Below are 16,031 nucleotides of genomic sequence, written 5' to 3'. Positions count from 1 at the left end.
GAAAATCACCATCCTCAAAACTAAGTCCTTGTATTGCTTTCATAGAGGATGCCCAAGTCCAAGCGCATGTCTTGGAAAGAACGGGGCTCAACAATGAGATCTTGTGAGCTCTAATTTTGCGTTCTAATCTAGATACCCAGAAATCCGCAGGCGCCTTTGAGCCAATGTCACAGAGAGAGGCCTAGGCAAATGTTCATCTGAGCCACTGACCGACCGACTGACTGAGCTAACTACAGGGAGTAAGGTACATTGTACTGCCTCAGGGACAAAGATGGAGGAAAACTGGATGCACTCTCTCTGCCAACCACTTACTCTCTACCTCTCCTCTCCTCTCATCCAACCTGTGCTGCTCACCCTTCTCTCCATTCCCTCCATCCCCCCCAGCTCTTGCTTCACCAGGCTAATGCTCACCCCCTCCTCCCTCTCAACCCCCTGCAGTCAAGCGGCTTGTCTGTGTGTGTGTGTGTGTGTGTGTGTAGCACTCACCATGTCCCTCTGTGTCACGATATAGCCGTGGCCATGTCTGCATTGCAATGGGCCGCGCTCGTCAAATCCCCAACGCTGCTGGAGACAAAGAGAGAGACATCACTCACCAAATCACAACACCACACTGTCCAACATGGCTGGCACGCACACACAGGCTTAGCAGACAGAGCTGCGGGTAGGCAACTGAGCGGCTCCCCTTTTCGCGATACAATGCAACGTCGGTTTAGCAGTATATAACAGCAGCACTTAGACAGCTAGTAGTTCAGTATAGGAGGAATGAGGCCTATTTACATGTACAAATATACATGATTAGGAATAGCATGAAGGAAAACCAAAAAGGGAAGACCATTAAAAATGTCATAGAAACCATTACATGTCATCATCATATCTTTACCACATAACGTGCAAACACCTCCACCGGACATTCTAATTGGTTTGTTAATTACATTTCCTATTAGGTCTACCAGCTCACAGCAGCAATTTAAAACGAGATTTATTGAAATTAACTCTAAAAACGCATATCAAACTGTACCATGAGGAGAGTGAAGTGGAACTATGGAACTGAACATGATACTGCTCTGAACATGATGGAGAGATGCCCATGTCAGATGACGTAATCCCCACTCTCTCCCACACACACGCTGGTGTGGACAAGAGTGTGTGTGTGTGTGTGTGGACAAAAGTTGTGTGGCAGTTCAGCGTTCACCTTTCAGTGGGTGAGCTAATCTGCTTACAGTGGCTGGGGCCGGGGCCAAAATCTCATCAGCACTGCCAAAGACCATCATCCGGAGCAGGTCAGCCCTAGTGCCAGCACACTCACTTAATTCCTCTAATCTGCACACGGTGTGTGTGTGTGTGTGTGTGTAAGCCACATCTTCGCGCTTGCATTTAGTACATCTGTGAAGAGGTGCGAGAGTGTTTGTGTACGTCTCTACAACGTGTGCGAGGGTCTGAGGCATGCGTGTGCCTCGTCTGTGTCCTAACAAGCAATCCTGCACCGCCATCAGCCTGATGCCAAGGAGTAGCAGGCAGACACAAACTAACTTGTAACCAACATGAAACAACAGTGTACCAGGCAGGCATACTTAAGCTCAGCTCAAGTATGAAAGCATTTGACCCAGGTCTGCTGGACCTGGTTCTGGGTTAGACATCCTGATTGGCCCCAAACACTGTCGGGGTCAGCTCATCACACAGTTAATAGGTCACAATATCTGCAGCCAGTCACGGTTCTAAGACAATCTACCAACAGCGCCGAATGAACAAAAAAGGTCCACAAAGCAGCCAGACGATCACAGAAAGCTATACCCAAAACATAGCCAATCGTCTCCTAGTGTGCAGGTAAGAAATATAATTTGATGTACACCTAAATGAAGAGTCAGAAAGGATTGCGAAGAAGGCTGTGTTTCTTATACTTTGAACACGCATCCTTCCTTTCACCCTTCCTTGGAGTCGTCACTGCCGGTGTATGTGGAAAGAGTGAATCTGCTTTGGGATTTGATCTCAGGAGCGAGAGGGAGAGACCGTATCGATAGAATAATATCATTGATGTGCAGATGGGGAAAGAGGAAGCATTAACGCAGAGAGCTGATGTACCACTCGGTGACAAGACGCCACCATATCCATCACCACTCATAGCCCCATCAATGTGTGTGCACGTACATACGTCGAGTGTATGAGCATGTGTGCTTATGAGTGTATGTGTGTGTGTCTAGTGTACCGAGGGCTATCAGACATCCCAGTCACAGGGGCTGCATTACGGCTTGACTGCGGCAGAGCAGAGGGGCAGAGAGGAGGGGTTGTCACTGCATCGCTCATACATAATGAGAGGAGCATGATCAGCAGACGTGCCTCCCTCTCAGACCCAACACACACAGACGTATCATAACTGAGATACTCAAACCTAACTCAGTAAACTGATTGCTGTCCAAGCCCTACACAAGACAAAAGACTCACACACAGTAACACAGCTCACTAAAACAGATTAAGCTACTGACAAACCAAAGCCCACTAAACCTATTACCAACTAAAACCCTACAAATACCCCTCAACAGACAAGCAGACCCACAACAAACATTTTTCCAACAAATCCAGTGGTAAACCTAACCCTGTGCAACACCCTCTGGGGGCTGTGACAATACCAGTATTGTGGTATTTTTTCCATCGCCAAATTTTTTTGTTTGTTTTGTTTTGTTATTATTATTATAATTTTTTAATACAAAGCAGAACAAACTCTTTTGTCCTTTAAAAACCTGCAGCATATACAATATTGTGTGCTATAGCTTGAACAACATTAGGGCTGTTCTCCTAAAGAAGTTAAAACCATGTGTTGTGTTCCCTTGCCACAATACTAACGAGAAGTCCTGGCTTTACTCTGTATTACACGCCAAATAGTTTGGACCTTGACTTAGGCCTGAACCTGGTCCCAGATCTGTTTGTGCTGTTGCCTACTCCCTTGTCATTCAGGGACGCAAACTGGTGAGGGTCAAAAAACGGGACCAAAAATCTTTGCACCAAAAATCTGAGTAAACAGCAAGAAAATGTTCCTATTTTAAGAGTGGGGTTGTCACAATACCAACATTTTACTAAAGATGCGTTACATTTTAGTCATTTAGCAGATGCTCTTATCCAGAGCGACTTACAGTATTTTATTTTACCTTTAACTAGGCAAGTGAGTTCAGAACAAATTCGGCCTACCGGGGAAGAGTGGGTTAACTGCCTTGTTCAGGGGCAGAACGACAGATTTTTACCTTGTCAGCTCGGGGATTCGATCTAGCAACCTTTCGGTTACCGGCCCAACGCTCTAACCACTAGGCTACCTGCCGCCGCGGTAGTAAATACGGTATTTATAATCGTTACTTTTTTTTCATACTACCCCCCCTATACATTTTGCACAAAAACCTGTCCCTTGAATTTAACTTCACACATATTACTGTATAATAGAAAGGGCTACTGCAGAAAATAGCTGATTTGCTCATATCCAAAGGCCTATCTGTGATTGGGCAGGAGGAATGTAGTAAGGAATAGAAATGCATAATGATCTGCATTTTCATATCGGCAGTAAGGGGAACACACACTTGGCCTATATGAAACCATCTTTAACCTACTCTTCAGACAACTTTACACACAGCCTACACACTCTCCCTCCCACACACACTCACCTTTTCACTTACTTGCAGCCCGTGAGTAGTTTAAAAGTGGCTCGCTACATGGTTTATAAAATTATATAAAAACGGCCTGCTTGTTCTTACATGCGAAATGAAAAGATACAGATCCACTCGCACTGTGAGCCATTCCAATATTTAAACAATTGTAACAACAGGAACCCAACCACTGTCTGCACACCCCAGCACGCCTAAATAAACATTTTAAACTGATGAAGATGGGCAGAAAGAACGGCCGGAGACAAGCGGCTGAGTCGGCTAATGGCTGGTTAGGAGATGCGGCTGACTGCTCACAGCTGTCACAGCTGATATTGGGTGAAGCGTTCTGATATGACATTTCTGACATCAGGCTCTGAACTCCGATATTCTATTTGTAGGACACGTAAGGGATGCATTCTGTGTGGTCATTAATTTAGAGAGAGAAGGTAGTGATCACACAGGGAGAAGATCTGTTTGCACCTCTTTTATAGCGCAATGGGCGATACACCCCCCCACAGGATTTTTTACAACTCTACACGATTCGCGTGGATGACCTATTTTGAGATCAAAACGGCAAATATCGCCTTAAAGTGACGAGTTTGCATCCCGGTCTATGGCAGCGGCATTCAGAGGCTGCGTGACAGCGAAGCCTAGTCAGACTGGTCCGTTTGTTCTTACAGGCGAAATTAAACGTATCCACTTCGCTCGCGCTCTGAGCCGCTCCAATATTTAAAACAAAATGTAACAGAAACCCCATCACTGTCTGCACACCCCAGCTTGCCAACACGGCTAAATACCATTTTCAAACTGACGGAGATACACAGAAGGAACGGACGGAGAGAAGTGGCTGAGTTGGCTAATGGCTGGTTAGGGGGGGATGTGGCTGGCTGCTCACAGCTGTCACACCTGATATTGGATGAAGCGTCTGATATCACGCTCTGAACTCTGATATTCTATTTGTAGGACGCGTAGGGATGCCATCTGTGCTCAGTCATTCATTTCGATATGAGAACATACACCGTTATTTAGTGATCACACAAGGAGAACCTCTCTTTTATAGTTCAACGGGTGACACACTGCGTCTGTGCACTTTTTGTTAGACTGACGCCTTGATCACACCTACAGCCTCCCTGCATTTTGGTACACCAGAAACACATTAATTTCCAACAGAACGCTGCGTTTGCCTTGCAGCATTGCGTTGCAGAGGCAGTTGTAGTACGTTCAGTGTGGCACGCACACTGGATTTATTGAACATATGCCTCAAACTGTATGCGTAGACGGCTTGACAGAAATGGTAGTAGAAGCTGAATGTTGAACTTTTGTTGCACACACATGCAGAGGATGATGCCTCGTACCATTTCGCGCCAAAAACGCTGTCTGCGTGATAGAGGCGTTATAGATGGGTTAGCTGACCACGTCACGTGTCTTGTTTTGAGGTGTTGACTGATTTTCATGTCAATGCTAATATGGCTAAAAATCCCTAGCTAGCTAACCAACAACTGTAACAACGTATGAGAGACAAGCACTCCATGTGCAAATGTATTCGTTTTCAATAAACATTGGAGACGAAATAGTTTACACGTTGTCAACAATCTATGCCAACCCATCTGTTTTGCCCGATAGTTGTGCCAACGTCGGTTTTGTTGCTAAACAACCAACCAGTCATTAGCAAATAACACCCGATTGGTACCTAATTAAACTGGTCAATGGTTCTGCATGAATCTCATTTACATGTTCTCATATCACACTGTTCACTCCATAGGCCTATGCAGCCATGAATTCACACTGCCATAGGGGAAATTGAAGAAACTATTTGAACAGGTAAGTTCTAGGCTAAGCGGTTAAACGCAAGTACGACATTTACCACTTGGAGAAGCCGAACAAGAGTTTGTGACTCACCAAATCGCCACAACCCATGCTCTTTCTCAATGGTCTAACAATGATTTGACGAAACCATTGAAGCCTTGCCTTCAACTGCAATGATTGGATAAGCCTTGACAGGTAAATAGAAGCTCATAGAACAGGAATTTCAGTTGTCATTTCGGAAATGTCAGTTCTGTCATTTCAGTATTCATAGTGCAGGAAGTTCAGCTCTGTCATTTCAGTGCAGGAAATATAAAAACAGGTCAAAGAGCATCTCTAGACCGCATAGAGTAGCCAAGCTTAGTCTAAAAAGTCCTGTTCATTTACCACAAAGGGTGTGGTACAATACCGCTGAACAATGCATATGTTCCTATCATAACACCCTGGCACCAGAACCATTTCATCTATGGGTGATGAAAACCTGCCCCCCCCCCCCCCATATCAAACTGTGTTTAGCTAGAACAAGCACGAAGTAGGAACAGGAGCAGAATCCTTTGCCAGTGAGAGACAGTTCAAAAAGCAGCCCATTTAATGTCCTGGCAGGCCTCAGCTCTTCTTGGCACACTGGCACAACCTGGCCTTGGCATCGGGAAGAAACCATTGGCAATACATTGCCACTCCAGAACTCATTGCGCTTGGCAAAGCCTCGCCAGTGCACTCGTATAGCATAAGGTTACAATGTCTTGCCAATGCTTAACCAGCCATATTACAGAGTGAAAGGGAAAAGGAAAAATGTGCCTTGTTAGCAGAAGGGATTATTTGGGATAGAAAGGGGGGAATGGAGGAGAGAAATCCCAGAGTTCTCCTGTTTCAGTGGAGGATGCCAAATGCACCCCTCCCCCCACCCGCCAGTAAAGCGTTACATTTTTTAACTCAGGGAGGGATAAGGTATCCGTAGACCTGGCAACCTTCATATTCACATCATGAGCCCATGGGCTGAATTGAAAAGAGTCCACTACAAGGAACTGAGATATACTCAGTAGCCACTAGCCAATCAGAGAGAAAGTTTCCATTTTCAGGGGGTACCACTAGCCAATCACAGAAAGTAGGGGTGTAACGGTTCACCAAACCCACGGTTCGCTACATATTGCGGTAACTGTAGTTCATATTTATTTATTTAAGTGTTGGTATTTCTGATTGTGAAATAACAAAAACAACACTAAAATAAAGTGCAATATGCATGTGAAATCAATATGTAAACAGAATCTATGCGTGTGAAATCAATATGTAAACAAAATCTGTCCATCTCCGTTATAATCTACTGGGAAGCCAAAATACTCCCAAACTAGAGATTTAAACGATGATGGAGGATCCTCCTGGTTGCGACAGTTCATTTAGAGTTATGTGACAGTCCCGGCAAACTGAGCCACTGCGAAACCCTACAATTTCAGATTACACAGAGGAGAGAGAGCGAAAGAGACGACAGAGAGAGATGGGTGATAAGAATTCACATTATGCAGTGGAGGGAGAAGTAAAAAGAGAACGTTCCATTTCTCCAATAGGGTTTTGAGGAACAGTAACTAACCGTGCCAGATTAAAAAGAGGCCCATTTATTAGAGCCATAGCCTGTGGCAGCTGTGGCAGTGACAGATGGCCCAGTGCACTATGGGAGAGTAGCTGGGTCACAATCAGGTCAGTTGGGCACTGGTGGAAAGGGCAGCAACACCCACACACTGCACATGAGTGGAGAGGGAGAGACTGCACATCACCAGGGTCATGTTCATTAGGCATTAAATAGTAGAAAACGGACCAATAGTGGGTTTGTCCAATTGATAAATGTTTGAAAACATTTCCAGTTGCGTGCCCTATGAACATGACCCAACATGGCCTACTCTTACGAAAACATACAGACTGCTCACATCAGACTCTCATAACAGTCTAACACCATCAACAGTATGCCACCAATCACAATAAACCAGAATAGAACATCCGCCAATACCCTATCCACACACCTGAGCCAAGCCAAAGTTGCTGGAACTGTGCTAGGAAGGACAGTGTGAACAGAAACATTTTACCCTGTACGGTTTTGGTGAGCATGTCAGTGTTGCTCTAATTTACATCGCCAACAATCTAAATGAAGCATTAGCCTATATGTAGAGCCAGCAGTATGTCCTGACCATGTGACTGGACGAAGAAAATAAACTGTGTGTCCCAATTAAAGGACATAACTAGACTACTACCCAGCCATGGGAACAACGCATGCCTACACCACACAGTCTCCTGTACATATGCGCGCACACACCATTTCCTGTCTGTCAGCCTGTGTATTCCTACATCGGAGGCCATTAGTGGGTGTGTAGGTCACGGGCTGTGATTACAGGATGGTGTGCTGGGCTGTTTCATGCCATGTGTATGTGCCCGCTCTTAGATCTGCCCAGGCTGGCGTCACACACTGTGTGTGTCTGTGCGTCTCTGCGTCGGTGTGTCTAGGCAGGGCCTGAGATAACCCCTGCTGCACAGCATACCATTCCAGAAACAGGGTGCACTGTCCTCTACCCAGGGCCTGAACCCATGGATACAAGGACATGCCCCACCCCACCCCACACAAACACGTGTCTGAAATTTGTGGAGTAAACTATCACTTCAAGTTTCCCCTGTTACTGCTCTTTGAGTTCTTTAAGTTTAGACTCTTAGATCCCATGCACAAATAGACAATCGCACAACATAAGCAGTCAGATATCATGGGAAGAGTCTATATCTGTGAATACGTTGTCATGGACAAAATAATAAACCGTTTGATTAACCGTATTGTAGTCCGTGATACGCGTTGTGCCTAACCTTCCTTCTGCTTGAATAGAATTGGCACACACACCAACAAGCACAAAAACATTTACACGTCATATCACCTGCCTGTAAAGTCCAAACCACAACAGTGACAAAGTAACATGGAGGCTACATACACACGCATTTGTGTGCGTGTGATGTTCCTTACCTTAAATGACCCCAGGTCTCAGAGACCCCGGCTACTCCTCACGAGGAGAGCCTATCCCAGGGTTCCCTTTGACCTTGGTCCGGCAGACAAAGCAAGCTGACTGGCTTAGCGTCGGCCCGGAGTCACAACTATCGCAGAGCCTCAAATCCCAGCACTCCCTCTCAGCAGAAGATCACAGTGCCCATTCACGAACCTGCAGAGAGAAAAAGACAACCATCAGGGGTGAATTCACCATCTTTAAAACGCTCAGACTATCGCAGATAGAAATGGAACAAATCCAGTTGGCACAATCCCCTATTCCATCAGAGACAATCATTTTGGTTCTGCACAATACATTCCCTCTACGAACGTTCAGTAACGTTACATCCTCCTAAACAGGCCTCAATCTCCAAAGAAGACCTAAACACGCTTAAGTTTTGGGCGAGGAAAATTATTATTAACAGACCACAGATGTTAACATCTCATTCATATCAAGCCGCTTTAAAAAAAGGCACAATCGCTACATTCAACGCCTGGCTGAAAAGCAGTGTCTGGCTTTTTGGAGGTTTGAGGGCAATGTCTTAAGAGAATAATTAAAATAGGAAGAGGAACAGGGTAGGCACAGTCTGGCCCAAATCGAACTTGTTTGATTTGAGATCGATTGTGTTTCTTCTTTCTCTGGCTGCAACAGGGGACATGCAATTTAGCAATTATACATTTAACAACTAAGATGCACAAGGGAAAAGACACATAGAAAAAGTGTCACTTGTATCATGTGTACATGATACGTCCCACATATACCAAACCAATGCATACAACCAATGCATACAACCATCACATATACAAAGGCAATGGAACCACATGGCAGATTCTACACACAGTGCAGAGGGAACAGATAGCAGACAACCTACATATCCACAGCATTTGTGACGCACATCACCTTTAACATTAGGTTAGATGCCCAGGTTTAAGCCCCTCCACAGCAGAAACACTACAGTACAGCTAGGATGAAATAACATTTGATCCAAGAGGACATCTAGGAAATAGCATTACCCTAGACTGGTATGCATCACCTTTTAGGCCTTAATTATCATCTCAATGCTCAGATCCATAGTTGAAACAATAGCAAAGCAGCCACCCCACCTCTATTTTGGTAAAAAGCTAAGATTGGTTGCGTTTCTCCAGGCCACTCTCAAATTCATAGACAGAGCTATGAATGAAACCCTGACCATGATATCAAAATTATAGTTTTAACCATGTTTTGAGGCTATACAGTGTTTGTTTACACACATTGGAGTAAAAAAAATATTATATTTTGAGTTCTGATGGGGTAAAACACTTGAACTAAGCTCATGCGGCATTTATAAGTTATATTATTCAAGAATCAATGGGTATATCATTAATTTATAAGTCCAAACATGCATGTAGCAACTAAGGATTCTAGCTTTCACCTACTGTACTGCAGCAGATTTATTTATTTTCCATTCCAATTTAGCGTTATACGGCTTCATCAGCTATTCTGACCAGTATCATTTGCCATGGCATCATTCACATCTTCTATATGAATAGTCGACAACACCAAAATAACATTTTGGCAAATATTGATTATGCCCAGACAGTCGTGAGCAGAGTGAATAGGCCAACATTTAACTAGGCCAACATCTAACTAACCTACCATACAAGCAGGAAACACAACCAGATGGACACAGGACATGGCACTGTATTATCTATGGGCAGAACAGGTAGACCGTCCTTGAGCAAGAAACAAATGGACTAGTTACACAGCATAAATACCATGTATAAAACTACAACGAGGTGGTGATGCAAGTTTCCAACTAATTGATACAACACCTATTATGAATACTATAAAAACGTATAATTCAACATTTTCCAGTATCTCCAATCCAATGTTTACATACGCAAAGGAGTTTGGACCACATTAATTTCAGAATATGTTGCAACGTCCCATTCCATATTGAGTCGGATACCATGAATGGAAAAATAACTGTACCCTCTCGTAGCTTTATATGTTGGTCAGAAAGTTACAAAACATCTAATTTCACGCTTGTCTTAACAAGCGGCTCAAACCCATTTAATTTTTTTTTATTTAACTAGGCAAGTCACTGCAACATTGTAACACTTCGGTAGCACGAAATGTAAATATAGATTTTGCTTATTCGACCATGGCTGCCCGAGCCTTCCACTAGAAAACGTCGGGGTGGATCACAAAATGGGACAAAAAGCTTCAGGCCAAGTCGGCGAAACACGATCAACATTGCAGGATACATTTGTTGCTTACTGCTTTGCAATGATTTCACCACGCGTAGACCTGAATAAGTGCACTGATTTAAGTTTTCCGAAAGTCAGAATTGGTTCGTATTAGTGGGAAAACGATAAACAAGTAATCGGTAAAGTAACCCCAACAAATGCATTACGAAAATAGAAAACAGCAGCATGTGTGTTGCAATGGACAAATACCCATCTACACAAATTCATAGGGTAAAATTAGCACTTGGGACAACTTTGAAGCGATATATTGAAATAGCAAATTGAAGTCTAACGTTTAAAGGTGTAACGTTAACTTCAGAGAATAAGGGTCTGACTTCCCAACGGAGTAAGGCCAAGTATGTTTACAGCTGAAAAACGGGCATGTGATAAAAATGCTATCTAGCTTGGTTAGGTAACGTTAGATGCAAAGGGAAACCCTCTCTTACCCATTGTGTCTGACACAATATCCTTCATTATTGAACACGATATCACATATGTATACAGAGCTCCACGAGTCCCATCTTTCTTCGGTGAGGACAAATTATTCCATACACAAATAGACTTTCACCCATAATTATCCTCGAAGAAAGTAAACCATTTTCAAAAGAGGTTAGGCCTACGCGAAAGACGAGGTTAAAATGTTATTTTCCACGACAAACAAGAACAGTAGAATACTTCCAGATTTTGCACAAATAAATCTCGACTCCTGGCTATAATACTCCAAGCGATAACAAGGGCTTCTCCAAGACGTTCCAAACTTGTGCAGCTTTTTTTTTCTCTCAAAGGAGTTGTTCCTGTTTCGCCAAAGTTTGGGGGAGGGGTGCTTGTCAAGCAAGCTGAAAAGCCCAGCCAGTTTAGAACACAGACAAAACTCACAGAGAAGTGAGAGCGAAGTCGATCCGTTATAGCCTACTAAGAACGACAGGGTAAAGATCATAACCGAATAACCAATTGCAAGACCAGGATAACCATAAAATATCCTATGCATTTTGCATTTGGGAAATTTTTATTTTGGCCTATTAGGCTGAACAGTAAATAGCAGTGGTGTAAAAATTACTATAAAATATTTTTACACCACTTAAGTCTTTTTTGGTGTATCTGTACTTTACTATTCATATTTTTGACAACTTTTACTTCACTTCATTCCTAAATATGTACATTTTACTCCATACATTTTTCCTGACACCCAAAAGTACTAACATTTTGAATGCTTAGCAAGAACAGAAAAAGACAGTTCAGATAATTGTCCATTTAAAGAAATGTTGCCAATGTATTCATTACTAGTTAGTTAACATTAGATAGTTAACCCAGAGATTCTTACCTTTACCTCGATTCAGCAGTTTCATTCAGATCATCGTGGCATTTGTAGTTCTTTATGATAGCCACATTAGCAGCTAATTAGCATTTCATTTTTGGTGGGTAAATACAGGCGAATATATTGATAAAAGTCACCTTGTCCTAGAGAGATTTACACGTTTATCAAAACGTTACGCCAGGGTAAGCCTACACGAAGCACAGCCCTTACTGGGGTGGCAGGTAGCCTAGTGGTTAGAGTATTGGGCCAATAACCGAAAGGTTGCAAGATCAAATCACTGTGCTGACAAGGTAAAAAATCTGTCATTCTGCTCCTGAACAAGGCACTGTTCCTAGGCTGTCATTGAAAATAAGAATTTGTTCTTAACTGACTTGCCTACAAAAAAGAAAGGAAAAAAATGTGTGTTTCTAAAATCCCCTATGGGAAAAATGAATGGTGGAAAAACTACAATGATTAGAACATTTCCTTGTTTGACCGCAAGGTATTATGACTCATACTGTGGTACTCTATACACACAGTTATCAAGAGAACATCCCTGGTATGCCTCTGATCTGGCGGACTCACTAAACACACATGCTTCATTTGTAAATTATGTCTGAGAGTTGGAGTGTGCCCCCTCCCCCCCAAAGAAATGGTGCTGGCTGGTTTGCTTAAGGATCCACACCTTTTTTTAAATGTTCACCTAAAATGACATACCCAAATCTAACTGCCCGTGGCTCAGGCCCTGAAGCAAGGATATACATGTTCTTGGTACCATTTGAAAGGAAACACTTTGAAGTTTGTGGAAATGTGAAAGGAATGTAGGAGAATATAACACAATAGATCTGGTAAAACATAATACAAAGAAAAAAACAACTGTTCTTTTGTATTTTTTTTTGTACCATCATCTTTGAAATGCAAGAGAAAGGCCATAATGTATTATTCTAGCCCAGCTGCAATTTAGATTTTGGCCACTAGATGGCAGCAGTGTATGTGCAAAGTTTTAGACTGATCAAATGAACCATTGTATTTCTATTCCAAATGTTGTATCAAGACTGCCCAAATGTGCCTAATTTGTATATTAGTAACTTTATGTTCAAAATTGTGCACTCTCCTCAAACAATAGCATGGTATTCTTCCACTGTAATAGCTACTGTAAATTGGACAGTGTAGTTAGTTTAAACAAGATTTTAAGCTTTCTGCCAATATCAGATATGTCTATGTGTAACGGCTTTCGTTGGTGGAAGGAGAGGAGGACCAAAATGCAGCGTGGTACGTAGCCATAATATATTTTAATTAGAATGAATACAAAATACAAAAAGAACAAGAAAATCTTAATGAAAACCGAAACAGTCCCGAATGGTGCAAACACTGAAACGGAAAACAGGAAACAATCACCCACACCACACAATGAAAAACAGGCTACCTAAATATGGCTCCCAATCAGAGACAACGATAAACAGCTGCCTCTGATTGGGAACCACACCAGGCCAAACACATAGAAAACAAACAACCTAGAAAAAAGAACATAGACTGCCCACCCCAACTCACGCCCTGACCAACCTAACACAAAGACATAAAAAAGAAACTAAGGTCAGAACGTGACACTATGTCCTGGGAAAGGTTCTTGTTACTTACAAACTCATGCTAATCGCATTAGCCTATGTTAGCTCAACCGTCCCGTAAACGGGTCACCAATCCCGAATAAGTTTTTTTATTATATGGAATTTGAAATTATTTATTCTATTACTTTTGATACTTAAGTATATTTAAACCAACTTTTACCTAAGTAGTAATTTTCTGGGTGATTTTCAATTTTATTTGAGTAATTTTCTATTAAGGTTTCTTTACTTTTACTCAAGTATGACAGTTGGGTACTTTTTCCACCACTGGTAAGTTGGCCCAGCTTTCCATATTTTCACAAGCTATTGGAGTAGGAGAAACAATGTTTTCAGTAGTCTATTGTTCAGTAGGGCAGGCAATTGCCTCTATCCATATAATCATACCTATGTTTGAGTGCAAAATAGCCTAATACAAGGGTGGAGGTGTAGCCATATGCATAAGTTATAAGCTTTATAAGCTATCATAGGGTGACAAGGGCATAGCTTATTTGCTAATTTCAATAAACAATTGCATTTAAAAGCAGAAGAGCAGTAGCCTATAAATCTTCCCCTACTTATGATTTCTGCATTGCTCCTCCTAATGAGGGTTGCTGGCATCAATATCTCAGGTTCCACCTACTGCCGATGTTCCCTTGAGCAAGTAACTTAACCCCCAAATTGCTAATTGGGCCCTGCACAGCGGCTGCCCTCTGCTCCAGCCTCTCCAATCTAATGTGTGTTTGTTTGTGTATGTGTGTGTATATCAGGGGGGTTGGATAAAAACAGAATACAAATTTCCACCTCGCATGGACTAATTAATAAGCTATCATAGGGTGACAAGGGCATAGCTTATTTGCTAATTTCAATAAACAATTGCATTTAAAAGCAGAAGAGCAGTAGCCTATAAATCTTCCCCAGTAGCCCGCAGTAGCCTATGTTAACTTCCGGCGCCGAAAAGAGATGGCCGAAAAGAGATTTTCCTTGGAAAATATGCAGTATTTTGTTTTTTTACGTGTTGTTTCTTACATCGGTACCCCAGGTAATCTTAGGTTTCATTACATACAGTCGGGAGGAACTACTGAATATACGATTAACGTCAACTCATCATCGTTCCTACCAGGAATATGACTTTCCCGAAACGGATCCAGTGTTTTGCCTTCCACCCAATACAATGGCTCTGATCCCAGCCGGCGACCCTGTGCGACGCCGAAAAAGGGGAAAACGAGGCGGTCTCGTGGTCAGGCTTCGGAGACGGGCACATCGCGCTCCACTCCCTAGCATACTACTCGCCAATGTCCAGTCTCTTGACAATAAGGTTGATGAAATCCGAGCACGGGTAGCATTCCAGAGAGACATCAGGGATTGCAACGTGCTCTGCTTCACGGAAACATGGCTAACTCAAGGGACGCTAACGGAGTCGGTGCAGCCAGCTGGTTTCTTCATGCATCGCGCCGACAGAAACAAACATCTTTCCGGTAAGAAGAGGGGCGGGGGGGTATGCCTTATGATTAACGAGAAGTGGTGTGATCATCATAACAACACACAGGAACTCAAGTCATTCTGTTCACCTGATCTAGAACTCCTCACAATCAAATGTCGACCGCATTATCTACCAAGGGAATTCTCTTCAATCATAATCACAGCCGTATATATTCCCCCCCAAGCAGACACATCGATGGCCCTGAACGAACTTTATCTGACTCTTTGTAAACTGGAAACCACACACCCTGAGGCTGCATTCATCGTAGCTGGGGATTTTAACAAGGCTAATCTAAAAACAAAACTCCCTAAATTCTATCAGCATATCGATTGTGCTACCAGGGCTGGAAAAACACTAGACCATTGTTATACTAATTTCCGCGACGCTTATAAGGCCCTCCCCCGCCCCCCTTTCGGAAAAGCTGACCACGACTCCATTTTGTTGATTCCAGCCTACAAACAGAAACTCAAACAACAAGCTCCCGCGCTCAGGTCTGTTCAACGCTGGTCCGACCAATCTGAATCCACGCTTCAAGACTGCTTCGATCACGCGGATTGGAATATGTTCCGCATCGCGTCCAACAACAATATTGACGAATATGCTGATTCGGTGAGCGAGTTCATTAGGAAGTGCATTGACGATGTCGTACCCACAGCAACGATAAAAACATTCCCAAACCAGAAACCGTGGATTGACGGCAGCATTCGCGTGAAACTGAAAGCGCGAACCACTGCTTTTAACCAGGGCAAGGTGACCGGAAGCATGACCGAATACAAACAGTGTAGCTATTCTCTCCGCAAGGCAATCAAACAGGCAAAGTCTCAGTACAGAGACAAAATCGAGTCGCAATTCAACAGCTCAGACACAAGAGGTATGTGTCAGGGTCTACAGTCAATCACGGATTACAAAAAGAAAACCAGCCCCGTCGCGGACCAGGATGTCTTGCTCCCAGACAGGCTAAACAACTTTTTTTGCCCGCTTTGAGGAC

At 43.1% G+C, this 16,031-nt stretch overlaps 2 protein-coding genes across 9 annotated transcripts in view; one reads left to right on the top strand and one right to left on the bottom strand.

Annotated features, from left to right (window-relative positions):
* The window catches only part of LOC139532113 (B-cell CLL/lymphoma 9 protein-like), a 34,389-nt gene extending 22,884 nt beyond the window's left edge, over positions 1 to 11,505 (bottom strand). For 5 of the 8 annotated variants that reach the window (XM_071329272.1, XM_071329273.1, XM_071329270.1 and 2 more), the window contains exons 1-3: positions 11,115 to 11,505; positions 8,422 to 8,614; positions 487 to 564 (exon numbers count right to left, since the gene is read on the bottom strand). The gene's annotated coding sequence lies outside the window, so the exon portion shown is untranslated. The remainder of the gene's footprint in view (positions 1 to 486; positions 565 to 8,421; positions 8,615 to 11,114) is intronic. The other 3 variants (XM_071329274.1, XM_071329271.1, XM_071329277.1) reach the window with 1 other exon arrangement.
* A 2,997-nt stretch (positions 11,506 to 14,502) lies between these two features.
* Positions 14,503 to 16,031, top strand: part of LOC139532128 (tubulin beta-4B chain-like) — a 394,248-nt gene continuing 392,719 nt past the window's right edge. The window contains exon 1 of the mRNA XM_071329323.1: positions 14,503 to 15,038. Within this exon, the coding sequence (XP_071185424.1) occupies positions 14,735 to 15,038 (304 nt within the window). The 5' untranslated portion in view covers positions 14,503 to 14,734. The remainder of the gene's footprint in view (positions 15,039 to 16,031) is intronic.

The sequence above is a fragment of the Salvelinus alpinus genome, chromosome 10, assembly GCF_045679555.1.
Source record: "Salvelinus alpinus chromosome 10, SLU_Salpinus.1, whole genome shotgun sequence".
In the NCBI taxonomy this organism is placed as follows: Eukaryota; Metazoa; Chordata; class Actinopteri; order Salmoniformes; family Salmonidae; genus Salvelinus; species Salvelinus alpinus.
The sequence above is the reverse complement of the archived record's forward strand: the minus strand, read 5'-3'. Positions and strand labels throughout refer to the sequence as shown.